Source organism: Littorina saxatilis, linkage group LG2 (genome assembly GCF_037325665.1).
Source record: "Littorina saxatilis isolate snail1 linkage group LG2, US_GU_Lsax_2.0, whole genome shotgun sequence".
Classification (NCBI taxonomy): Eukaryota; Metazoa; Mollusca; class Gastropoda; order Littorinimorpha; family Littorinidae; genus Littorina; species Littorina saxatilis.
This window is the reverse complement of record NC_090246.1, coordinates 13503486-13529738: the sequence shown is the minus strand read 5'-3', so window position 1 is coordinate 13529738 and position 26253 is coordinate 13503486. Positions and strand designations below refer to the sequence as shown.

The window sequence follows — 26253 nt, the reverse complement described above, 5'->3', positions numbered from 1 at the left end:
ATAGTTATGATAGGCTTTTAGTGTTGGTAGCACAGAATTCCTCATCCTTCAAATATTCAGTAGTAGAATAGCTCTTGGTAAGGAAAGTAATGACTACTCATTCCTCCTGTCAAAAGATTCAGTGGGTACCAACAAAAAACTGGAATGTGAGGCCCCTCCGATGAGATTTTTGTTTGTTTGTTTGTTTGCTTAACGCCCAGCCCACCACGAAGGGCCATATAAGGGCGGTGCTGCTTTGACATTTAACGTGCGCCACACACAAGACAGAAGTCGCAGCACAGGCTTCATGTCTCACCCAGTCACATTATTCTGACACACCGGACCAACCAGTCCTAGCACTAACCCCATAATACCAGACGCCAGGCGGAGCAGCCACTAGATTGCCAATTTTAAAGTCTTAGGTATGACCCGGCCGGGGTTCAAACCCACGACCTCCCGATCACGGGGCGGACGCCTTACCACTAGGCCACTGTGCCGGTCCCTCCGATGAGAGGACACCCCGTAATAAAGAACACTTTCATTAGTCCCTTTATTATCTTTACCTAAATATACCTGTCATGACAAGCTACCTGCAGTGTAGGGACAGCTGGCCCCAAGAGTGTCCTTTCATCACAGGTACCACTGTGCTTATGTTGATGCGGATCTCCGCGCTGTAGTGATGTATTTGTTCAGAAACCGATGTCTTTAAATCTGCGGTATCAAACATTATGTATCCACACTGATTACAGTTTGAGTATGATGAGATAACACTGAACAGGCCACTTAAGTGTTCATGTACTTGTTGTCTGTGCCTCCACAAACCAGATAGGATTTAAGATAAGTCACATAACCTCTTGGGATAGCCATATTTGTTGCTAAGTCAGAATAATCATTTTCTGATAGTTATGTTTGATGCTATTGTCCCTGTAGAGCTGTTACCTGTTATGGCTGTATTAGGAGTGCATGTGGTTATGGAAACATGTATTTGGAAAAATACTGCAAGAGTGTGTGTGTGTGTGCTTGTGTGTGTGGTTTGTTTTTAATACATGTATTATTAATTTTGTTGTTGTTGTATTTTCACTGCTTTTGATCTATGGGTTCAAACTCTTACAGCCCCCTACCCCTATATGCATGTGTGGGCGTGTGCCTGTGTTTCTACATTTGGAGTGTATTATCACTGCTTTGAATCTATTTGAGGGATTGAATTGTGAACTCCTCTACCCCCCATCCCAACCCCTCCCCCCATCACCAACCCTCTCTAACCAGCAACTTTGTGAAGTCTGCATTGAAAAATTCTGAGGAGATTACTGTTTGTGTGTGTATGTGTGTGTGTACTATAGGTGATCAACAGCTCTCAAGCATTGTACAAAGACTTGTACACAGAGCGCAATGTGGGCATCCACCCTCATCCCCTAAACCCTCTGACCAGCTACTTTGTGAATTCTGCATTGAAACTTCTTCTTCTGCGTTCATGGGCTGAAACTCCCACATGTATACACTTGTGTTTTATGCACGTGTGGGTTTTACGTGTGTGACCGTTTTTACCCCACCATTAAGGCAGCCACATGCCGCTTTCGGGGAATGCATTGAAATGTGTGATGACCTGCTTATTTTTTTCTTCTGCTGTGCAGGTGATCAAAGAACTGAAGGCTTTGTACAAAGACTTGTACACAGAGCGCAATGTTGGCATCAGTGGCATCCACACCCACTCTGGGCCTGCAGGTTTTCACCAGTATCTTCTGTATGACATCACTTCGTTCGGCTTCGTTAAGAAGAGTTACGAAGCCCTGTGGTTCGGTATTGTTGAGGTCAGTCTATGAGAAATATAATCAAACTGCAACATCACTGACAGATAGATTGACAGACTTACACACACACACACACACACACGCATTCACGCAAATGCTCACTGACAGACATACCAATACTTGCATAATTAGAAATTCATGTCATTTTTCTTTCATTACTTTATTATCAGATACTATATATGAGAAATACGCTACAGCATTACTCTCCTAGATACATACAAGTTTGATTGTACTGCGATAAAAGGACTGACCAGCATCTTAAAATTAAAGAACTCTATCGTACTTGGTAGCCTTGACGAAGCAGAAGTATAAAAAATGTAATTCTGTTTCCATGTTTTCAAGTCCTCCTCTCATTCCTAATGCAACTCCATAATTAAGACAGTGACAATGCTTTGAAGCCTGTTTTTGTTGTTGTTTTTTTGGTAGTTTTTTTTAAATAAAGAAAGACTTGTTTCTTGCAAGCATTTTCGTTTTGTAAAGTTTGTGAAATGTCACAGTCACAGCCTGCTTACTGTCATGACAGAGCATAAAGCAGGCCCACAACTCTATTCGACCAGCCAACCTCTACCTGTCTGAGGGGGAACTTCTTGACTCCAACATTAACAGGAGCCCTTCCGCGTACCTCAACAACCCCGCAGAGGAGAGACAGAGGTGACTATGTCAATCCTGAATACAGTGGAGCCCCTCCTTCCTTCTCGCCCCCCCCCCCCCCCCCTCCCACTTCCTGTTTTAAGACTGCCCTCTCTTTTAAGACCATGTTTTCCCCCCATTTTAAGACTCCCTCACTTAGGGGGAAGAATTTACCCGATGCTCCCCAGCATGTCGTAAGAGGCGACTAACGGATTCTGTTTCTCTTTTTACCCTTGTTAAGTGTTTCTTGTATAGAATATAGTCAATTTTTGTAAAGATTTTAGTCAAGCAGTATGTAAGAAATGTTAAGTCCTTTGTACTGAAAACTTGCATTCTCCCAGTAAGGTAATATATTATACTACGTTGCAAGCCCCTGGAGCAAATTTTTGATTACCGTAAAAGTCGACCTATAAGCCGCGACTTTTTTTTCCTAAATGGACCCCTGCGGCTTATAAGGCGGTGCGGCTTATGAATGACTTTTTCTGAATCAGTGGCGTGTATCCGACTTCGCTCAGTGACCTAGTTTCCGGAAGTTGGATCGCCGCTGTGTAATGGCCTTGAATCAGCTGTGTTTACCTCAATTCACTCACTCACCTTCTTTTCGGAAGTTTGAAGCATGACAATAACTCACACAGTAATGGGTTGGCATACACCGGTTTTGATCGATCACTTCGCATTGCTACTACAGAGAACAGCAACACGCACATCTCCTAAAACAAAGCAACGTACAACTGACCACGATGCCGAAAACACGGAGGCAGGCCTATGATGCAGCCTACAAACTTGCAGCCATAGACTTGGCTGTTGAAAAAGGCAATCGCGCTGCTGCTCAACAAATCGGCGTCAATGAAAGCATGATTAGGCGTTGGCGAAAGCAACGAGGCGAACTTGTGAAATGCAAGAAATCCACAAAAGCATTCCGTGGTTGCAAGGCACGCTGGCCACAATTAGAAAACGAAATGGAGGACTGGGTCAACACACAACGTGCGGATGGTCGCGGTGTTTCAACTGTTCAGCTTCGTCTGAAAGCACGCACCATTGCAACACGTCTGAAGATAGACGACTTCAAAGGCGGTCAATCTTGGTGTTGCCGATTTTTGAGGCGCAAAGGTCTGTCACTGCGTGCACGTACAACTTTGTGCCAACAGCTGCCGCCAGACTTCCAGGAGAAAATGATGTCATTTCGAAACTACGCACAAGAGCAGGTAGCTGAGAATCTGATTGGCCCACAGAACATCATAAATATGGATGAGGTTCCGTTGACCTTTGACCTTCCATTGACACGCACAGTAAACAAAAAGGGCGAGTCTTCTGTGGCACTGAAAACAACGGGACATGAAAAAACACACTTCACCTGTGTTTTGTCGTGCACGGCTTCGGGTGAAAAGCTTCCGCCGATGGTGATTTTCAAGCGAATCACAATGCCGAAAGAAAAGTTTCCGAGGGGGATCGTCGTGCAGGTTAACAAGAAGGGGTGGATGGATGAGAAGATGATGGACACCTGGCTGACAGAATGCTATGGGAAAAGGCCAGGGGGTTTCTTCCGTCGCACTAAAGCTCTGTTAGTCATGGACAGCATGCGTGCACACATCACTGAGAAGGTCAAAAAGTCAGTCACTGCCACCAACTCCATCATCGCTATCATCCCGGGTGGCACAACAAAGTACCTGCAACCCCTCGATATCAGTGTGAACCGGCCCTTCAAAGTGGTGATGAGGGATGAGTGGGAGAGGTGGATGGCGAGAAATCATTCACAAAGACTGGCCGCATGCGTAGAGCAACCTTTGCAGATGTGTGCCAGTGGGTCCTGAAAGCTTGGGATGCTGTCAAAAAGTCAACGATCATCAACGGCTTCAGAAAGGCTGAGATCATCACTGGAGCAGACGACGCGACAGACAACACGACAGCCACTGACAGTGAGGCCGAGAGTGACACTTCCGGTGACTCTGTGCCAGAAGCCATTCTGAACTTGTTCATCTCCGACACTGAGGAGTCCGACTTCAGCGGATTTTCAGCATCAGATGTTGAGTGATTTACAGAACTAACTACAGGTGCTGTGTGCAGGAGAGAGGACAGTTTGATAGTCCAGAGTTCTGTGAATCACTCAACATCTGATGCTGAAAGTAAAGTGCAAAACTGACAAGTTAGCCGGTTCGTTTTTGTGTGTGTGTGTGTTTTTTTCGTTGACTTTCGATGTTTCTTGACTTGAACTTTGCTTCTAGGCGCGGCTTGTATGCCGGAGCGGCTTGTGTATGGATTTTTCTGAATTTTTTTTAAAAATCGGGGGTTGCGGCTTATACCCAGGTGCGTCTTATAGGTCGACTTTTACGGTAGTGCTTTTGTGAACAAGAAACAATTGACAAGTGGCTCTATCCCATCTCCCCCCTTTCCCCGTCGCGATATAACCTTCGTGGTTGAAAACGACGTTAAACACCAAATAAAGAAAGAAAGACACTCCTTTTTAGTCCTGATTTTTTCATATCTTTGAGGTTTTAAAAGTGGGGTTCCAGGGTACACAAGTATTACAGGGGAAGGGAGTGGGAGCAGAGACAGAGTATTAATATGATACATGCCAAATGTTTTTGTTTATTATTTTAACTGTTATGTCCCTCATACTGAGAAAATCATGTCTCAGAAAAGGAGGTATCGAGTGTTAATATCGAGGTAAAATTGCAGTCTTTATCAGTTTATGGACAGAACATCTGCAAAAAGTGTGTGTGTGTGTGTGTGCTCTAGGCCAGTCTGATTAATGGAGACCTTTTCAGATACAAGTATGACGTGGACAAGAACATGACGGTCCTGCGCATTGAGGATGCACAGGGACGCCCCCTAGGAATGATCAAGTGAGATTTTGTTTTCATTTCTTTTGTTAACCTTTATTTTGGGTCATTTTCTGTCACAAGCTTATTACGAGGGTGTTAGATATTGTCTTATAATGGAATTCATTGCCTGAAGAACAATTTAATTATCAGCAGGTGGTAGATGACACTCTAAATAAGAGAAAAAGAAGTTGCACTTGCAGCATTTTAACACTTTGTATCCCACCTTTGTTGACCAATTTTTTTTTTTTTAGCCGAGACCAGCTGTGCTGCAGCAGGTCACTTAGAATTGTAGAAACTGTGTAGTAACTGTGTATCAGCACGCTGGAATGTAGGCGTTAGATCGATGTTACAGGAAGCGACTGAAGCTAACAGTCTGAGCGGATATATCCGTACCTGGTCAGATAGAGCCATATGACTGGGTACGGATATATCCGTACCGGGGAGACAAAGAGTTAAAAGAAAAAAAAAATTCAACAGCAAAAAGCACTGACATACAGAAAGAATGTGTGGTAAAAAATCCTCGTATTTGTTCCATTTCTTTCTACCTCTGTCCCTCTTTTGCTCTGTTACTGTGTATATTTTGTTCTCTCTTTCTCTGTGTCTCTCTGACTGTCAGCACTGTGGCAACCACATTTTTTAATCAAATTGATTGAAATTTTGTTCACACATTCTTTGACTCGTCCGGACATCGTCATCAGGATTGCATTTTAGCTTTGAAGCTTAGTAGATTACTTCATTAATTTGCATATTAAAATTCGACCTTTATAGCAAATTTAGATACATTAACTTAAACTACTCACTTATCGCCCCCCCCCCCCCCCCCCCCCCCCCCCCGGCGCAAATCAAGAGCACACGATAATCCCAAAGAAATGACACTCCTCTTTCTCTCCCTCTTATTACTTAGTTATACTCACACACCTGCGCGCGCACACACTCACATACACCTGACACACACGCAATCACTCTCGTGCGCACATACATCACACATAGCCAAGTCATGTATTGATTTGGGCAAATAACGAGGGCAGTTTATTCAAGAGAATACCATCTGACAATGAGAGATATCATTGTGCAGTGATAAGTCCACAACAAAAAACAACAAACATTTGGTTACACTAACAACAAACACAAGGAGCCCTCACTCAAAAATTTAACACCGTGAATAATGATTACATAACAAGGTTCGAGTCGCTTCATGCACAACCTCACTTCAAGTGAAGGCACAAACAGGCATGCATTTGCCTCAAAATTAAAAACATCATGCAACCATAGGTCCCTGATGCAACGGATTGCTAACAAAATACAACGGTGGATGCCGGGGGTGGATGGGGGGTAAGAAATAGCTGGCATATGCCCGCTGCGCCGCGCTGGTAAGGACTGACCACAATGTGTTGCTCTCCCGTTCTTATAGACCCCCGCTGATGCATCACACGTGCAAGCCCCCCGGCAACATGGACATTGCGGCTGGGCTCTTCTCCTTCACTTTCACAAATCCTCCTCTCCCCTCTCTTTCTAATTACGGGCCTAAGTGTTGATATCCTGCTTTACTACCCTCTCTTCCCTACCTGCTAACACTGATCCCTTTAGGCCTACCTCAAGTATCTAACATCCTCCTCCTCCACCCGCGGCTAATCTGTCTCGTTTAAATAGAGTTTATCTGACGCTGTCCGCTCTATCTAAAGTCACACTTAATTTCATTGGATTCTTTACTTTATTTTTCCTTCATCCAAAAATATATAGAAATGTTTGAGTTGATATTAACCTCAAAAACAAAAAAAATTGTTTTATGCAAATTAGGTCCCTTGTTAACGTTATAAGGAGGCAGCCCTATCTCAGACTATGGGTTTCAGTACGCCAGGACATTAGTCTCGGTGAAAACTTTTTGAGTTCAGTGTCGATGTTTAGAACAACAGATTGAGTAAATGTTTTGATGATGCTTTACAGGACTGGGTGGCCGAGTGGTAACGCACTTGCGCTCGGAAGCGAGAGGTTGCGAGTTCGACCCTGGGTCAGGGCGTTTGCAATTTTCTCCCCCCTTTCCTAACCTAGGTGGTGGGTTCAAGTGCTAGTCTTTCGGATGAGACGAAAAACCGAGGTCCCTTCGTGTACACTACATTGGGGTGTGCACGTTAAAGATCCCACGATTGACAAAAGGGTCTTTCCTGGCAAAATTGTATAGGCATAGATAAAAAATGTCCACCAAAATACCCGTGTGACTTGGAATAATAGGCCGTGAAAAGTAGGATATGCGCCGAAATGGCTGTGATCTGCTGGTCGATGTGAATGCGTGACGTATTGTGTAACAAAATTCCACCTCAATTGGCATAAATAGATCCCTGCGCCTTGAGTCCGAGTCTGGAGATACGCGCGCGATATAAGACTTCATATAACTTGTTTTGATCTTTTGTTTTCAGTTGGTTTGCTGTTCACTGCACCAGTATGAATAACACCAATGGCTTGATCAGCAGTGACAACAAGGGTTATGCCTCACAGCTTTTTGAACGACATATGACTGCACAGGGAGGATTGTCTAAACCTGTACGTTTTAGGCTTTGAATAGAGAGTCTTTGTCTGCACATTTGCAGTTTGTATGTGTTTTGAGTATAAAGTTTGAAAGGCAGAGTGGGCTCTGAAGACTGTTTTGTACTGCTCGAGTTCTTTTAGTGTATGTTTATGAATATTGGTACACATGTGTTTATCTTTAACTTTTATTCTATGTTTGTGTGTGTGTGTGTGTGCCTGGGTGTGTGAGTGAGTGCGTGTGTTTTACTTTATGACCTCTGTATGTGTGTGGGCTGATGTGCATGGTTATCATTGACCATGCAGGGCTTCAGTTTAGCAAACTTATTAATTATTGATGAGTGCATAATTGTTTTGGCTCTGTATGTACAGTCTCTTCACACCAATGCTGTATTCATTTGGAAAAAGCTCTGTTTCTACCCCCCGCGGGTTAGGGGGAAGAATTTACCCGATGCTCCCCAGCATGTCGTAAGAGGCGACTAACGGATTCTGTTTCTCTTTTTACCCTTGTTAAGTGTTTCTTGTATAGAATATAGTCAATTTTTGTAAAGATTTTAGTCAAGCAGTATGTAAGAAATGTTAAGTCCTTTGTACTGGAAACTTGCATTCTCCCAGTAAGGTAATACATTGTACTACGTTAATTGCAAGCCCCTGGAGCAAATTTTTGATTAGTGCTTTTGTGAACAAGAAACAATTGACAAGTGGCTCTATCCCATCTCCCCCCTTTCCCTGTCGTGATATAACCTTCGTGGTTGAAAACGACGTTAAACACCAAATAAAGAAAGAAAGCTCTGTTTCTCTGTCTGTGTGTCCAGGGTGACTACGTGGCTGCCTTCGCACAGAGTAACCTTGGTGATGTGTCGCCCAACACAAAGGGACCTCACTGCATCGACAGTGGCCTCCCCTGTGACATTCTCACCAGCACTTGTCACGGAAAGGTCAGATTTACCAATTTTATTTAGGGATGACCATTTTAAGAGCCTCCATTTGTAGACTTAGCTTATCTTTTTTAAGACCTTGTTGTCTTACATTTTGTCACTTTTGTTGTTGTTGTTGTCTATTCTAAACTCCATGAAAAACTTCCGTCTGGAGAATTTTAAATTTGTACCTTGATCTGGAAATAACTGGTGTAACTGTAAGCTATGTTGATTGGTTCAGCAAGGTCCTATTCAAATTAACTTGGAGTTGTTTGTGTTATGAATAGATGAATTCCAGAAATAACTCTGTGTATGGGTTGTGAAAGGGTGAATACTCTTGTTTTTATTGAGGCAAACTTTCCACACCTGCTTCTTGACCACATGTTTCAGACACACACCCTCGCTAGTCACTTGCCTTTCAATGTCACATGGTAAAGTTTGCCTCTTTCACAACCCATGCAAACCCGACACAGTTATTTCCAAACATCATCTTTTATTTGATGACATATATTTTAGTTGCAGGAATTCACTGATGAGCCGACTTACATTATCTGATTTCGTTTTGATGTAAACACTTGCTGCTTGAATTCATAGCCGAGGTGACGAAAAAACATTGCATCTTAAAAGATTGTATCCTTTTGCTTTCAGAATGAATTGTGCATTGCATCAGGGCCCGGCAAAGACATGTTTGAGAGCACCAAGATGATTGGCACAAACCAGTTCAACAAGGCACTGGTAAGCAGTAAAATATCTACAATCTGTTTGTGTATATATACACACTGTATATTATTATTATTATTATTATTATTATTGTGATCATTTTTGTTTTTGTTTTTGTTTTTTTAATGCTTTGAACATTTAAATTTCCAAAAGAGTATTGAATTTTTAGAGCTCATTAATTTTTATGTCAGTGGGAAGGTCTCTCATAGAGTTTTATCTCTCTAACAAATGTAAGTCCCAGACTCCCCACCCCACCCCATGCTTTGAACATTTAAATTTCCAAAAGAGTATTGAATTTTTAGAGCTCATTAATTTTTATGTCAGTGGGAAGGTCTCTCATAGAGTTTTATCTCTCTAACAAATGTAAGTCCCAGACTCCCCACCCCACCTCCGTTCACCAAGATTACCATGCCCCAGAAAGAGTTGGGAGGTTTTATTGTATTGTACGGTTTGCATGTTGGAGCTCTGTTGGTGTATTGCAGGAGTTGTTTTCTGGCGCCGGGAAGAAGCTGAGCGGCCCAGTGGCCTTCAAACACACCTATGTGGACATGACCAACGTGGAGGTACCGGTCAACGCTACCACCAAGGTAATGTCATTAAAAACAGTCTTCTTCTGAGTTCATGGGCTGAAGCTCCCATGGACACTCGATTTTTTTTGCACGAGTGGGTTTTTACGTGTTCATGTATGACGGTTTTTACCCCCCCATTTAGGCAGCCATACGTTGTTTCAGGGGAATTGAAAATGATCATCATGCACATTTCGATAACAACCATCTGCCTATGACAACCATTCCAACTGATCCCTGGAAACGTTTTCTTTTCATTTACAATCCAACCTGTTTGTAACAAAAACTGAAGGGAACGACCCAATGTGGTTGCTATAAAAAAAACAAATTAACAATAACAATAACAATAACTAAGTGCTGTTATTGTTATTGTTATTGTTATTGTTAATTTTTTTTTTTATAGCAACCACATTGGGTCGTTCCCTTCAGTTTTTGTTACAAACAGGTTGGATTGTAAATGAAAAATAATGATACATATTATTTCTAGAGCGATAATAAGCAGGGTTGAACCCTGCTCGGAGAGAAAGAGCTGTACAATCATGTGGAGAAAACAATTGCAATATTAACAGTAGAAGCAATTAGCTCCCTGAGGACTGACAAAAAAATAATTTATAAAAGGCTTCCATTCCAGCACAAAGAGCTGTTACTTATAGTTTTGCTGAATATCAATTACTGCAGAAAAGCTTCTCACAAGTTGAAACATTTAGACAGGTTGTTGAACCTATTGTACTTACTTTTATGTGTTTATATTGCCTCATGTGTAAACAGGCCAATTGGCGGCCTATACCCCAGACGGGGTCACAGGCGTAGGTGAGGTGAGGTGAGGTAAACAGGCCAGTGTATGTTCTGACACATGTGTGAGCTCATGTTAATGATTGTGCTTTTTGTTATGTATCCAGGTGAAAACGTGTAAACCCGCTATGGGCTACAGCTTCGCAGCTGGTACCACCGATGGCCCGGGGGCTTTCAACTTCAAACAAGGTAAAACAGACACACAAAGAAATAAACAATGGGTGGGATTCTTCTGGTATATGCCGGAATCCGGATTTGATTATGGCCTTCCTTTTTTTTTTTTTTTTTTTTTTTTTTTTATAATTTGGGGTTCGGTTGAGGATTAATGACTTTTTAGTCCCACCCATGATAAACAAAAAAAACCAAAAAAAACCAAGCGAGACAGACAAAAATACAAACAGATAAGCAAACAGACAGAAACACACATACAAGTGTGCTCACACACGCGCACACACACACGCATGCATGCACGCACACATACACTAAATTAATTAGTGGACTCTGGAAATAACCTCAGCCCTAAAGATTTCTCTCTCCATAACTCTCTTCAATTCAAGTCACTCAGGAACAGTCACCCAAGCAGGTTATTCCACCCCCCACCCTCGGCAACCACCACCACCACCACCCACTGAATTGATTACTTTACTCTGGAAATAACATCAGGAATGTAAGGATTGTTCTCTCTGTAACTCACTCCTTAATTAAAATAAAACAATCACTCAATTGGTCAAATCCCCTTCCCATCATTTCCTCTCTGTGCCAAGAAGTGATAGAGTAGTATGCATGCCAAAGTGTATTTTTTGTTGCTGTTTTTCTAAATTCTGTTAACATGTTGTCTACTTATTCGTTTATTTTATTTCATAATCATTATTTGATTTGTGTGTGTGTGTTTGTGCAGGCAGCAACTCCAGCAACCCGTTGTGGAACATCATCCGAGACCTGATCAAAGCTCCATCCCAGGAGCAGATTGACTGCCACGCACCTAAACCCATTCTGTTGGACACCGGTGAAGTGAGGAGCACAGTTTCTTTCTCTTTTGGTTTTTTAGATTACATTTTTATTACATTTTTTTTGTCATTAAAGAAATACATTTTGATAACTTATGACATGAGTGGGGATAGATGAGCAATGTGTCTACTTATTTACCAATGTCAATGATGAAAGAGTTTATTTGCGGGGAAAAACAAATGAACATCAGTAGTATCAAAATAGTTTCTTTTTGACATAAACAGGCTTTTGGGTTGGAGCCACATCTTCATGTTGCACAAATCATGAATTGTGAAACCCTTACAACTTTTCTTTGCAGTTTTTCCTACACCTCTTTTAGTCATAAGTGAGTTGTTCAATGAGTGATCGAGTGGGTAATTAGAATGTTCACAGGGTCTCATTTCTCATTTCTCATTTCTCATTACTTTATTGTCCCATCGCTGGGAAATTCGGGTCGCTTCCTCCCAGTGGAAAGCTAGCAGCAACGGAGTCGCGCTACCCAGGTGTCTGCGTGTTTAGGTGTATTCAGCCACCTGCACTTATGGCAGAATGACCAAGGTCTTTTACGTGCCATTGTGATGACACGGGGGTGGGACATGGCTTCCGTCTCTGGGTCTGCACATAAAGTTGACCCGTGTCCGTCCCGGCCCGAATTCGAACCTGCGACCTTTCGATCACAAGTCCAGTGCTCTACCAACTTTTTCCTACACCTCTTTTAGTCATAAGTGAGTTGTTCAATGAGTGATCGAGTGGGTAATTAGAATGTTCACAGGGTCTGGCTGTTGGAAGTACAGTGGTGCCTCAAATGTGAGGCCCCTCTGATGACAGGACACCTGTCGATAAAGTACAACTTCTATATGGTCCCTTTGTAGTCATAAACAGACTATACCTGTCATGTCTCGCCCCCTGCAATGTAGAGACACCTTTGGCTTGTCCTAAGGATGTCTTTTCATTGCACCTACTGTGGACCTCCCCTTCTAAGACACTGACATTAAATGTTTCTTGTATAGAATATACTTTTATATAGTCAATTTTTGTAAAGATTTTAATCAAGCAGTATGTAAGAAATGTTTAGTCCTTTGTACTGGAAACTTGCATTCTCCCAGTAAGGTACGTTGCAAGCCCCTGGAGCAAATTTTTGATTAGTGCTTTTGTGAACAAGAAACAATTGACAAGTGGCTCTATCCCATCTCCCCCCTTTCCCCGTCGCGATATAACCTTCGTGGTTGAAAACGACGTTAAACACCAAATAAAGAAAGAAAGAGAGATTTTTTGTTCATAACCCCTGTAACTTTGCCTCCATTCTTCATCCTTTTAAGACCTGATTTATCATATTATAAAACAGGGCCTATCCCTAGCATTGTAAGCCGTTCGGCGTACTTTACGCCGAAATAACATCTCCAGTACGCGGAACTCGATTTGGTGTACGCCGAAATGCAAAAACCTGTTATTACCAAACGGTAAACCCAAACCGTCCCAGCTTTCGTTTTGTGCGCCGTTCGGTTCAATTCTCAATCGGTTTGACAGTTTGCTTGAGCACGCACTTCCTCTGGCATCGAGCATGCTTTGTGCCGGTGTTTTGTGGCTCTAGACTTGAAATAATGATTGTCTCAAAGCGACATTGTTGAACGTGGTCAGCCATTCAGTGACAAAGGCTGCTCCGCCTGGCGTCTGGCATTATGGGGTTAGTGCTAGGACTGGTTGGTCCGGTGTCAGAATAATGTGACTGGGTGAGACATGAAGCCTGTGCTGCGACTTCTGTCTTGTGTGTGGCGCACGTTAAAATGTCAAAGCAACACCGCCCTGATATGGCCCTTCGTGGTCGGCTGGGCGTTAAGCAAACAAACAAACAAACAAACAAATTCAGTGACAAAGAATCCAGGTATTCCTGGAAGTGGGAATGGCTGGATTTCGTTCCGAAGGCGGAAGGCAAGTCAGAAGAAGTAATGTGCCGATACGGACTATGGACTATGGCATAATTTAGTCGCTCAATTTTCTTTTGGGGGGGGGAGGTCATTTTAGGTAAAAAAATCTAAAAAAAATCTTCAAATTCGGGGGGCTTTGCCCCACCGGCCCCCAGACCCCCGCCTTTGTAAGCTGAACTCACTTTTTCCAATGCTAGGCCCTGATAAAAGGGAGGTTCCACTGTCCCACTGTAGATGGTGTACTATTTGTATGGTGTTTTTCTTTCTCAGATCACTAAGCCTTACCTGTGGCAGCCGCAGATTGTTGACATACAGTTATTCAGGGTGGGCCAGCTGGCTATTATCCTTCCTCCTGCAGAATTCACGTGAGTAAATTGCAGTCGAACCTGAAAGGTGAATTAAATATGAAAGAAACTCGTCAGAATGTTGGGGTGGTCACAATAGGCAGGTGGTTGTTATCAAGAAGTGGTCACCAGGGTAGGTTGGACTGTTTTTGAGTCACTTGAGAAAAAGTGACTCTATGTAATTGGTCAGTGTTAGTCTGTCCGGCCGGCCGGCCGGCCGTCCGGCCGGCCGTCCGTAGACACCACCTTAACGTTGGACTTTTCTCGGAAACTATCAAAGCGATCGGGCTCATATTTTGTTTAGTCGTGACCTCCAATGACCTCTACACTTTAACGATGGTTTCGTTGACCTTTGACCTTTTTCAAGGTCACAGGTCAGCGTCAAAGGAAAAATTAGACATTTTATATCTTTGACAAAGTTCATCGGATGTGATTGAAACTTTGTAGGATTATTCTTTACATCAAAGTATTTACATCTGTAGCCTTTTACGAACGTTATCAGAAAAACAAGGGAGATAACTAGCCTTTTCTGTTCGGCAACACACAACTTAACGTTGGGCTTTTCTCGGAAACTATAAAAGTGACCGGGCTCAAATTTTATGTGAACGTGACTCCCAGTGACCTCTACACTTTGACGTCTGCTTTGGTGACCTTTGACCTTTTTCAAGGTCACAGGTATGTCTTGAAGGAAAAAAATTGAAATATCATATCTCTGAAACTATTCATCGGATTTGATTCAAACTTTATAGGATTATTCTTTACATCAAATTATTTACATCTGTATTGTGTTGTGAATAGCAATTTCTTCCTGTCCATCTGATGCCTCATATAATATTCAGAACTGCGAAAGTGACTCGATCGAGCGTTTGCTCTTCTTGTTGTATTGTAAATTCATGTGTCAGGGTTGTAAATGCTCCCAACATCTTGCCTCTAGCTTAAATGATGCATCAACATTACCACATTTTGACTTGGTGAATGTGATTTTTTTTCAAAATGATATCTGGAATATTACTCTATATGATCAAAGAGTCCTTCATTTTGTTCTTGTTTCCCTTTTCAATGTGTTCATTTTATTTGTATTGTGTGCCTGTTTAAAAAAAATATATATACAGCCCAAAAGGAGTTATCTTGTGGCTTTTCTAACACTGTTAGATATATTTTTCCGCTTCTATTTTTTCAGTACCATGTCTGGAAGAAGGACCCGGGATACTGTGACAGAGGTGGGTATTATAGATCCTGACAATTTGGTGAGGGATTTCTTTCCCAGAATCAACTTTGTTCAGACTCTTCCCAGGGTCCGAACACCCCTGTGTCCATACTTACACATGGTAAAGATCCCAAGCTCACAACGAAAGCCTTAGGGCATGCAGGGGGACAAACATTAGGTAGCGCCATTCTGTTGCTGCATGATATGGCCAGGGACAGCAACCCAAACTGCCTTGAGGGACTTCCCAAGGACAAAAAGATGTACTGAATAGAATAAAATAAATAAAAAGTTATGTTTATACTTTTTTTTTTTACAAAGGAAGTGATTAGGTAGGATTGTCACAAGTTACAAGATAACACAAGCAGTCTAAGGACTTGAAAATACTAAGTATTCTTTTCTTTTTGTTTGCTGTTAACGTTCTGCAACCTGTACTTCTTTAATTGTCAAACAATTATTGGATTATTTTTTTATTACACACATGTACTGTCATTGTCTTTTGAGTATAGTTCGTGTACAATTTCTTTCCTGCAGACATTGGTTGCTAACGGTCTTCCATCTAATACAACGTCTGTCATTGCTGGTTTGTCCAATGATTATGCTGACTACGTCACAACTTTTGAGGAATACCAGGTAAATATTTCTCCCTTCACACATATGCACATGGACACACACACTCACTCACACACACACACACACACACACACACACACACACACACACACACACACACACACACACACACACACACGCACACTCACACTCGTAATTTCATTGTGTTTTGCACATTCAAACACACATGCATTTACACACACACACGAACACACTTTTCTTTGTGTCGTGTATGTGAATATTACGGTAGATCGAGCCTATGTTAATTGTGAGATGGTGTGCTAAAATGAGGAATGTATGAATTTGTGACATGCCTCTGTCGTCTGATAGTCTGTCTGTCTGCCTTCAAGTCTGTGTCTGCTGACACAATGTTCATGATGTGTTTCAGATTCAACGCTACGAAGGAGGATCAACAATTTATGGTCCATACTCACTGAAGGCATACATCCAGACGTTCAAGGCATTGGCAGAAGCCATCGCAAAGGTCTGAGTTTGTTTCAAATCCACCACATTCTTTGTTTGCTTGTATGTGTGTGTGTGTGTGTGTGTGTGTGTGTTGTAGTATTGTTTTGCAAGGGTTTTGGGGTTTGATTATGGTACTTTGCTGATAGTGAACCGTTAGTGCAAATCCAAACTTTTAAAGTGCATGAAATACAGAAACTCTGTAAGAGAAAGAATCTCAAACAAATGAGGCTGGGCGCTTGCTTACTTCCCTTTGTTTATCAGAGCTGTGAGAGAAAGGTTATCTAACTTGGTGTGAATGTAGCTCATCTTCTCAAATGTGCGCCTTGAGTCGCCTTGTGGTGAGATATGTGCGCGTTATAAATTCCAGTGATGGCACTAGTACTTTTTTCAAACCGGTACGCAAACATTTATGAACCAAACAATCCACAAATAAACCGTAGTCTGGTCATTGGAACCAGTTAGAGTTCAACTCAGAGTACTGGTTTTATAGTGTTGCCAGCGAAAAAAACATGGTAGTTCTACAAATCAACCGGTACGTCATACAGGCAGCCAATTTTGTTCCGGTATTTTCTCGTTTCAACCGGTAAAATACTGGTAATTATCGGTTAACGTCAATACTGTAAATTCTTCTTATTATTATCCCAGCGAAGCTGGAGGTATCCCGTGAACGCTATACTGTAATCGATTTGAGAAATGTGCACACCGAATAATACATGATAAAGAAGGATTCGTTGTGCCCGGCTACGTGCTACAGTTGGAGATGGAAGTTCACCAAAAATGGGGACCATACTAACAAAAATACGGTGGGTAAAATAGGCGCCCCCATTTTTTCAGCAAACGCCACCCCAGGCCGCTTTGGACGGGTAGAAATTCCGTAGTTTCCAAGTCTATGGATAAAGCTCGCGTAAGAAGAATACGTCACGGTCGAAAGTCTTTGACGTCAATTAATGCATCATGACGTCATGCCTCCCTGTAGTCTTTCTCTCTCGCGCAGTGTGTGTGTTTGTGTTCATTTTGTGCACATGTGTTAGTGTTACTGTGTGTGTGTGTGTGTATTTGTGTGTGTGTGTGTGTGTGTGTGTGTGTGCGCGCGCACGCGAGCTTGAGTCTGTACTCGTATGTGTGTGGTGTGTGTGTAATTGTGTGTGTGTCTGTGTGTGTGTCTGTGTGTGTGCGTGCGCACGCGTGCATGAGACTGTACTCGTGTGTGTGTAAGTGTGTGTGTGGGCATAAGTGTATGTGTGTGCGTGTATGTGTGTTTGTTTGTAAAGGTGTGCATGTCCGTCTGTCCATATGTGCGTATGGGTGTGTGTTTTGTGTGTATGAAGTTTTTTTGTTAGAGAGTGAGTGCGTGTGAGTGAGTGTGTGTGTGTGTGTGACTTGGTGTGTGTGTGTGTGTGTGTGTGTGTTTGAGAGAGGGAGAGTGAGTGTGTGTGTGTGTGTGTGTGTGAATGTGTGTGTGCATGAGTTTGTGTGTATGTTTGTGTGTGTATGAGTGTGTATATGTGTTTGTTTGTAAAGGTGTGTGTGTCCGACTGTCTATGTGCGTATTTGTTTGTTTGTTTGCTCAACGCCCAGCCGACCACGAAGGGCCATATCAGGGCGGTGCTGCTTTGACATATAACGTGCGCCACACACAAGACAGAAGTCGCAGCACAGGCTTCATGTCTCACCCAGTCACATTATTCTGACACCGGACCAACCAGTCCTACCACTAACCCCATAATGCCAGACGCCAGGCGGAGCATCCACTAGATTGCCAATTTTAAAGTCTTAGGTATGACCCGGCCGGGGTTCGAACCTACGACCTCCCGATCACGGTGCGGACGCCTTACCACTAGGCCAACCGTGCCGGTCTATGTGCGTATAAGTGTGTGTTATGTGTGTATGAGATTTGTGTCAGTCAATGTGTGTGTGTGTGTGTGTGTGTGTGTGTGTGTGTGTGTGTGGAAATCTCTCCACGCACACGGTAACTTAAGACCCCCTTAAGTTACAGTTCAACACGGAAATGTAACCTAAGGCGTGTGAATTGTCACTTAACAGTGTGATATGTCACCTAGATCTGAAATGTGGAAAAGCCGCTTATGATGTTGAATTGTACCTTTGTTGAATTGTAACCCGAAGTTGAAATGCAACTTAAAGAAATATGTTGAAATGTCTCCTAATGTATTGAAATGTAACTTAATGTACTTCTATACGACAAGAATGTTTAAAGTCTTCTTTTCATAAACATCATCTATAAAAACATGTTGTGCATTTCTGTGTACATGATTTGTGGTAATATCATGATATTTATTAAAATTAAAAAACAACTTCTGATGAATAACATTAAAGCAAAAAAGCTGAAAAAGTGTCTGGCTTTATTAACCCTCAGCGAAAGCTGAAGGGTTATTGTGACGATGACTTTCTGTCTGATGTCTGTATGTCTTTCTGTATGATGTCTGTCTGTCATGATGTCTGGATCCACCGATCTCAAAAAGTTATGAACCGATTTTGATGAAAATTTCAGGAAAGATGACAAACTGGGAGTGCTCCGGACTCTGTTCAGTGTCACTACGCATGCGTTCTGTGTCACGGGTTTCTGCGTCGTCTGCTATTCTTTTTTTCAGAGTAGCTCAAGTTATTATATATATATATTATATATATATATTCTGTTGTTGTTGGCGCGATAGCGAAATTTGGGAAGACTGGTTTCTCATGCATTCTCAGGGGTTTAGGCTTATATCTCACACACATATGGAGCGGCGATACCGAATATTTGGCCCAAGGGTGCTTGTCACTGGTCATTATCTTACCACATAAAAAATTGGTGCGAATACCTTTGATAGTTCCAGAGTTATGGGGCAAAAACCACAAAACAGATGAAATGTGCGTGCCCGCCCGCGTGCTTTTCTGTAATCCTGCTCGCACTGAGTTAGTAAACCAGTGACTAGTAACTTGCCGTAAAAACTGAAGTAATCAAAACCCATAAACTAACCCTAAAACCTAACCTTAACCCCTAAATCTCACAAAAATCGTACAAAAATTGAAGAATTAAAACTTTAAGAAAATGAGCAAATAGAATATATAAAAAAAAAGTGCAAAATCGCAAATATCTGTGGCTTCTAATCGGAAATTGTCCATCGATCGGCAGTACTATACACACTATTGCTTTTCAGGTTGACGATATCACTGAATAAAAAGTAAATAGTAGATATGGGCTGTTTATCCCCGAGTACGCAGTACTAGGGTCCTGCAGACTTTAATTGTGTGTCTGTCTGTCTGTCTGTCTGTCTGTCTGTCTGTTCGTCTCGACTTAACAGCTTATTGCTGGGAAACTACTGGGCGCAGTTCGTTCAAAAGTTGATACACTAACTTGATAATAGGTCCGATTGATCGTATTAAAACTTCATAATGTTACCTGGGACCTAAATGCGAAATATTCCACAAAAACGACTCTTAACGGGGGGAGGTTTGGCGGTGGGAGTACAACTGCCGTGCAGCTAATGGAACAGCCAGCTAGCTGGTGCGAATCACGTCCGCCTATGGCCAAAGTGATCCGGGATCGATTCCCGGCATGGGCGGTCTATATTTTTTTAATTTTTCTTTTAAATTCTTGTTTACTATTGTTTATTATGAACGTTTTAATGTTTTATTTCACTCTAATAATTTTTTTAATTGTGTAAAATAAATAAATAATTTTTTTTTTTAATTCTTGTTTACTATTGTTTATTATGAACGTTTTAATGTTTTATTTTACTCTAATAATTTTTTTAATTGTGTAAAATAAATTAAAAAAAAATTTTAAATCCACGTGCACAAGACGAAAGCACGTCCGCCTATGGCCAAAGTGATCCGGGTTCGATTCCCGGCATGGGTGGTCTATTTGTTTGGTTTTTTTGCTTTTTTTTTTAAATTCTTGTTTACTATTGTTTATTATGAACTTCTTAATGTTTTATTTTACTCTAATAATTTTTTTAATTGTGTAAAATAAATAAAAAATCTTTTTTTTTTAAATCCACGTGCACAAGACAAAAAATTTCATACTGGGGGAGCGAGCCAGTCTGAAGAGTACTCGGGTCCAGCGCCAGCGTTTTTTATTTTGGGTTGTGACTGATGATAAAACTATTTTTCATTTCCCCCGTAAATTCCGCACACACTGTCACTTAAGATAACTACAGAGTTCAATAATAATCATCACAGACGAGCATTTTCTTCACAGCTGCACGAGGCAAAGGGCAAAAGTCAACAGTGTCTTCAAAGTTTGTCAATAACATAAGTGTCACAGAACAAACGATCAATCCCAATAACATTTCATATGGGTGTTGAACTGTCTCTTAAAACGACTTACGCACTACCCAAAATTTAAATATGCGAGCAATATTATTTTCACTCTTTTACAAACAAAAGTAGTAGCAAATGACATGTTCTAAACGAATGACAGCCATATGTGTCGAGTGAACCTGTTGTGATGTTGACCGAAACTTTAAGTTACAAATCAACAATTTCGTGTGTGTAAATTTATCAACATTCATTTTGTAAAAAAAAGTATCAAAAACCATTTTTCTATGTTTGTCTTTTTCTGTGTTTACTTTATACATGTAAAAGACGGCGCATGCCAAGTAGGTAATCATTTTGAGAAACCGTTTGGTTGTAATAACACTTTTTCCTTCGGATTTGACATTCGTTATTTTCCCAGCTCAAAGCAACACAAGACGTTGTCAAGACTCACATGTTAAGGCTGACATCTCTCAGAACCGGAAAAAAACCGTGTGTGTAAATTTCAAACTGGTAAATCTTAATCAAATGAACTAATTTGGCGACCATTTTACCCCTTTATCATTAAATTTGCTAATGAGAATCAAAAATGAATTAGTATAATCGTTAAGTGACATTTATCGGAATGCGATTATTGGAAGCAGATAAGGTCGTTTTATAAAACAAGTTGGATTTTTATACCTATCTTGATATTGTAAAATCACATTTAATCAAAATCTGCATTTAGATTAAAAAAATAGTCTCCGTGTGTGTGCCAAAACTTAGGTTACATCTTCCACACGCGTCAGGTGTGTTTGTGTGTGCATGCGTATGTACAGTGTGTGTGTGTGTGTGTGTGTGTGGGTGTTTGTTTGTTTGTTTGCTTAACGCCCAGCCGACCACGAAGGGCCATATCAGGGGTGTGCTGCTTTGACATATATAACGTGCGCTACACACAAGACAGAAGTCGCAGCACAGGCTTCATGTCTCACCCAGTCACATTATTCTGACACCGGACCAACCGGAGTGTGTGTACGTGTGTGTGTGAATGTGTGTGTGCATGAGTTTGTGTGTATGTTTGTGTGTGTATGAGTGTGTATATGTTTTTGTTTGTAAAGGTGTGTGTGTCCGTCTGTCTATGTGCGTATTTGTTTGTTTGTTTCCATAATTATCAGGGCGGTGCTGCTTTGAGATATAACGTGCGCCACACAAAAGGCAGAAGTCGCAGCACAGGCTTCATGTCTCACCCAGTCACATTATTCTGACACCGGACCAACCAGTCCTAGCATGCACTAACCCCATAATGCTAGCCGCCAGGCGGAGCACCCACTAGATTGCCAAGTTTAAAGTCTTAGGTATGACCCGGCCTGGGTTCTAACCCACGACCTCCCGATCACGGGGCGGACGCCTTACCACTAGGCCAATCGTGTATGTGCGTATGAGTGTGTGTATTGTGTGTATGAGATTTGTGTGAGTCAATGTGTGTGTGTGTGTGTGTCTGTGGGTGTGTGCGTGCGTACATGCGTGCGTATGTACATGTGTGAGTGTGTGTGTGTGTGTGTGTGTGTGTGTGTTTGTGTGGGTGTGTGTCTGTTTGTATAAGAGATAAAGAGAGAGAGAAAGAGAGAGAGAGAGAGAGAGAGAGAGTGGGTTGTTGGTTTGTGTTTGTGCGTGTGCGTAAGTGTATGTGTGTGTGTGTATGTGTGTTTGTAAAGGTACTATGTCCGTCTGTCTATATGTGCGTATGGGGGGTGTTTTGTGTGTACAGTGAGTGCGTGTGAGTGAGTGTGTATGTGTGTACGTGTGTTACTTGGGTGTGTGTGTGTGTGTGTGTGTGTTCGTGTGTGTGTGTGTTTGAGAGAGAGAGAGAGAGAGAGAGAGAGAGAGAGAGAGAGAGAGAGAGAGGTTTGTCTTTCGCTGGGGTATGCAGTGCCTTGGCGTTGCACATCTACTTAATTATTATTATTTGTTCTTGGTTGAACACTTGTATGAGTTTGTAGCTAAATAGGCACAAACAGGAAAAAAAGTTGTCATCCACAGGCTTAATATATCACAAGTCATATTGACCCCACTTACAGTGTTCTCAGCCTTTGGTCACTGGCGCATACTGTTTTGATCTAACACATGACGGGCGTGGTGGTAAGACGTCGGCCTCCTAATCGGGAGGTCGTGAGTTGGAATCCCAGTCGCTGCCGCCTGGTGGGTTAAGAGTGGAAATTTTTCCGATCTCCCAGGTCAACTTATGTGCAGACCTGCTAGTGACTTAACCCCCTTCGTGTTTACACCCAAGCACAAGACCAAGTGCGCACGGAAAAGATCCTGTAATCCATGTCGGAGTTCGGTGGGTTATGGAAACAAGAAAATATCCAGCATGCCTACTCAACGAAAGCGGAGTGAAGCTGACTATGCTCTCAGAGTATAGTTTGCGGAACCCAAATGGGCAAAGGAGCTCACACGTAACCAGAAAATTCTTGAACGCTGAAGAAGAAGATCTAACACATTATTCTGACCTGTAGCCAACTGACTATTTAATAGTTTTGACATGTAGGAGGTCTGACCAAACTCATTTTTTGTAGCTAGGACATTTGGATTTATACACAATTCCAATCCGGGACCAACTGACCAATTGACAATTTTCAAAAATGACTGTCAATTTGTATGGGTTATGGAAGAGTTGTTTTCCCTTGTTCTATAAAAACACTGCGACAAGCCTACAATGTCACGTGTAGCTTGCCTCAGTATTTCTATGAAAATGTAAAGAACTACAAGGGTTTACCAACCCTTCCACAACCCACAAAAACCTGACAGAGTTATTTCCGGAATTAGCCATTGTCATCTCAGTCTGGGAACAACACTGCTGTTAGAGGAATTCAGCTGAGATGTCTTTTTTTGTTTTCAGGGATCAATGGTTCCACCAGGCCCAAATCCACCTAACCTTGTGCCGGATCAGTGGGAGCTTCTACCTCCTGTTCTCTACGACACTGCACCCTTCGGCAAGAACTTTGGGGACGTCAAAGTTGACGCTCTGCCATCATACACTCCTGTGAGCTGATTGTATAGTGTGGAGAGTGTTCACTGAATCAACAGTGTACATGTATTATTAAGTGTAAAGGTTTTATGCATGAAGGAAAAGAGTCGGATGATTTGCATTGTGGTACATTGGAACCCCACTTTTAAGACCTTTAAAAATTGTGGAGGAAAATCAGGTCTGAACAAGAAGGGCAAAGCCCATACGACTCACATGCTTGACCTTGACATTTACATGACCTTGACCTTCAGGGTCAAGGTCAAATAATTAAACCTAGCAATGACATCATACACTAAGAACTGCTTTACACATTTTTCCTACCAAAATACATGTGACCTTGACCCAAGGTCAAGGTCATGCAACACAAAGCTGTTAATTCAAGACATAGGAAGTACAATGGTGCTTATTGGCTCTTTCTACCATGAGACATGGTCACTTTTAGTGGTTCACTACCTTATTTTGGTCACATTTCATAAGGGTCAAAGTGACCTTGACCTTGATCATATGTGACCAAATGTGTCTCATGATGAAAGCATAACATGTGCCCCACATAATTTTTAAGTTATCTTCCATAGTTCAGGGTCAAGGTCACTTCAAAATATGTATACAATCCAACTTTGAAGAGCTCCTGTGACCTTGACCTTGAAGCAAGGTAAACCAAACTGGTATCAAAAGATGGGGCTTACTTTGCCCTATATATCATATATAGGTGAGGTATTCAATCTCAAAAACTTCAGAGAAAATGGGAAAAATGTGAAAAATAGCTGTTTTTTAGACAACATTTATGGCCCCTGCGACCTTGACCTTGAAGCAAGGTCAAGATGCTATGTATGTTTTTTGGGGCCTTGTCATCATACACCATCTTGCCAAATTTGGTACTGATAGACTGAATAGTGTCCAAGAAATATCCAACGTTAAAGTTTTCCGGACGGACGGACGACTCGGGTGAGTACATAGACTCACTTTTGCTTCGCATGTGAGTCAAAAAGGAGGGGGTCTCTAAATGGAGGTAAATTTACAGAGGTTATACACAGAACATTGGCCATACGGAGCAGAGCCCCTTCGGAACTGGCAACCCAAGAAACAGAACATCTGTAGCAATTTTAAACCATTTGTTTGTGGGAAAAGTTTCTGTAAACTAGCTTGACCGTTTTTTCTCCTTTATAGTATGCACATGATTTTAACAGGATACTGGGTTTTTTCTGAGCAATAAATCAAGGGAACTGCTACATGATTGAGTAGTTTATGCCAACTAATGGAATGGCATGTGAATAGTTGCAGGTGTGTTTGGGTTTTTACAGCAGTTAAAATAGACGATGTTCGGAAATAACTGTGTCAAGTTTGTATGGGTTCTTGAAGAGTTTCTTTCCCTTTTTTCCATAGAAACACTGAGGCAAGTTGCCTCATTGTTTCTATGGAAAAGCAAGGAAAAACAAGGAAAAGCAACTCTTCCACAACCCATAAAAACGTGACAGACTTACTTCCAGAACTTGTTACACCCCCGGTATAGGGGTGTGTATAGGATTCGGTCGATGTGTTTGTTTGTTTGTTTGTGTGTTTGTGTTCGCATATAGATCTCAAGAATGAACGGACCGATCGTCACCAAACTTGGTGAACAGGTTCTATACATTCCTGAGACGGTCCTTACAAAAATTGGGACCAGTCAAACACACGGTTAGGGAGTTATTGGTGGATTAAGATTCTACAAGGACTTATAGAGGGACATATTAATGGTCAAAGGGAAATAACCTTCTCAGTTGCTGGCAGTGAGAATGGTAAGGACGGGGGTGTTTTTCCTACCTCGGAGGAATTTCTTGTTTATTTACTTTCTTTCCTGTTCACGAGATTGCTGTTCTGTTTCTAGGGCTCGGTGGTGGAAGTGACTTTCATCAGTGCTAACCCAAGAACAGATTTGCGGGTAAGTTCTCCTGATTCCGTTTTTTAAATAAAGTTCAAGTTTTTATGTTCCAATTGAATTTATGATGCTTATTTATATTCATGTTTGTGTCATTTGAATGCGTTTGTTCAGAGAAGGTTGTATATTTGGGGCAATATGTTTTTTTGCGTGTGTTTTAATCTTGTGAAGCATTCATATTTAGATTACCACATTTTTCTTTTCTTGAAAGCTCTCAGTGAAACATCACCAGGTTTAAAATAAATAACAGCTTTTTCTTTGTTTACATGTTAGAATTCATGCTAGATAGTGATTTAAGTATATGCAGGGAAAAAATTGTTGTGGCAGACATCCTCATTGTTCCTTCCCGATTGTATCTGTTCAGTCTTCTGCTTTCAGACCAATAATACATATTTAACTGTGGAGCAACAGCAAACCGATGGAACATGGACAACTATCTTCACAGATGCTGATTGGGAAACCAGGTTTGTGAGAAAAATGCTAATGTTATCCCTTAGTATGAACTTCAGCATGTTTTGTCAGTCCATCATCATGGGTGTGTTTGTGTGTGTGTGTGTGTGTGTGTGTGTGTGTGTGTGTGTGTGTGTGTGTGTGTGTGTGTGTGAATGATTTTGTGTGTGTCAGTGTGTGTGTGTCATCATGTGACTGTGTGTGTGTGTGTTTGTATGTGTGTGTGTGTTTCTGTGTGTGTGTGTCATCATGTGACTGTGTCTCTGTGTGTGTATGTAGGGATTAAGATGTGTGTTTGACTTTGAGGGAGATAGAGGTTCTATGTGTGTGTGT

The 26253-nt window shown here is 41.7% G+C and overlaps 1 protein-coding gene across 1 annotated transcript in view; it reads left to right on the top strand.

Annotated features, from left to right (window-relative positions):
• Positions 1–26253, top strand: part of LOC138958244 (neutral ceramidase B-like) — a 31704-nt gene that overhangs the window by 3263 nt on the left and 2188 nt on the right. Inside the window, exons 3-18 of the mRNA XM_070329356.1 lie at positions 1611–1787; positions 2311–2438; positions 5183–5260; positions 7654–7777; positions 8575–8697; positions 9325–9411; positions 9879–9983; positions 10862–10943; positions 11653–11765; positions 13937–14031; positions 15191–15230; positions 15749–15847; positions 16215–16310; positions 23427–23570; positions 25420–25473; positions 25849–25934. Coding sequence (XP_070185457.1) covers positions 1611–1787; positions 2311–2438; positions 5183–5260; positions 7654–7777; positions 8575–8697; positions 9325–9411; positions 9879–9983; positions 10862–10943; positions 11653–11765; positions 13937–14031; positions 15191–15230; positions 15749–15847; positions 16215–16310; positions 23427–23570; positions 25420–25473; positions 25849–25934 — 1631 coding nt within the window. The remainder of the gene's footprint in view (positions 1–1610; positions 1788–2310; positions 2439–5182; positions 5261–7653; positions 7778–8574; positions 8698–9324; positions 9412–9878; positions 9984–10861; positions 10944–11652; positions 11766–13936; positions 14032–15190; positions 15231–15748; positions 15848–16214; positions 16311–23426; positions 23571–25419; positions 25474–25848; positions 25935–26253) is intronic.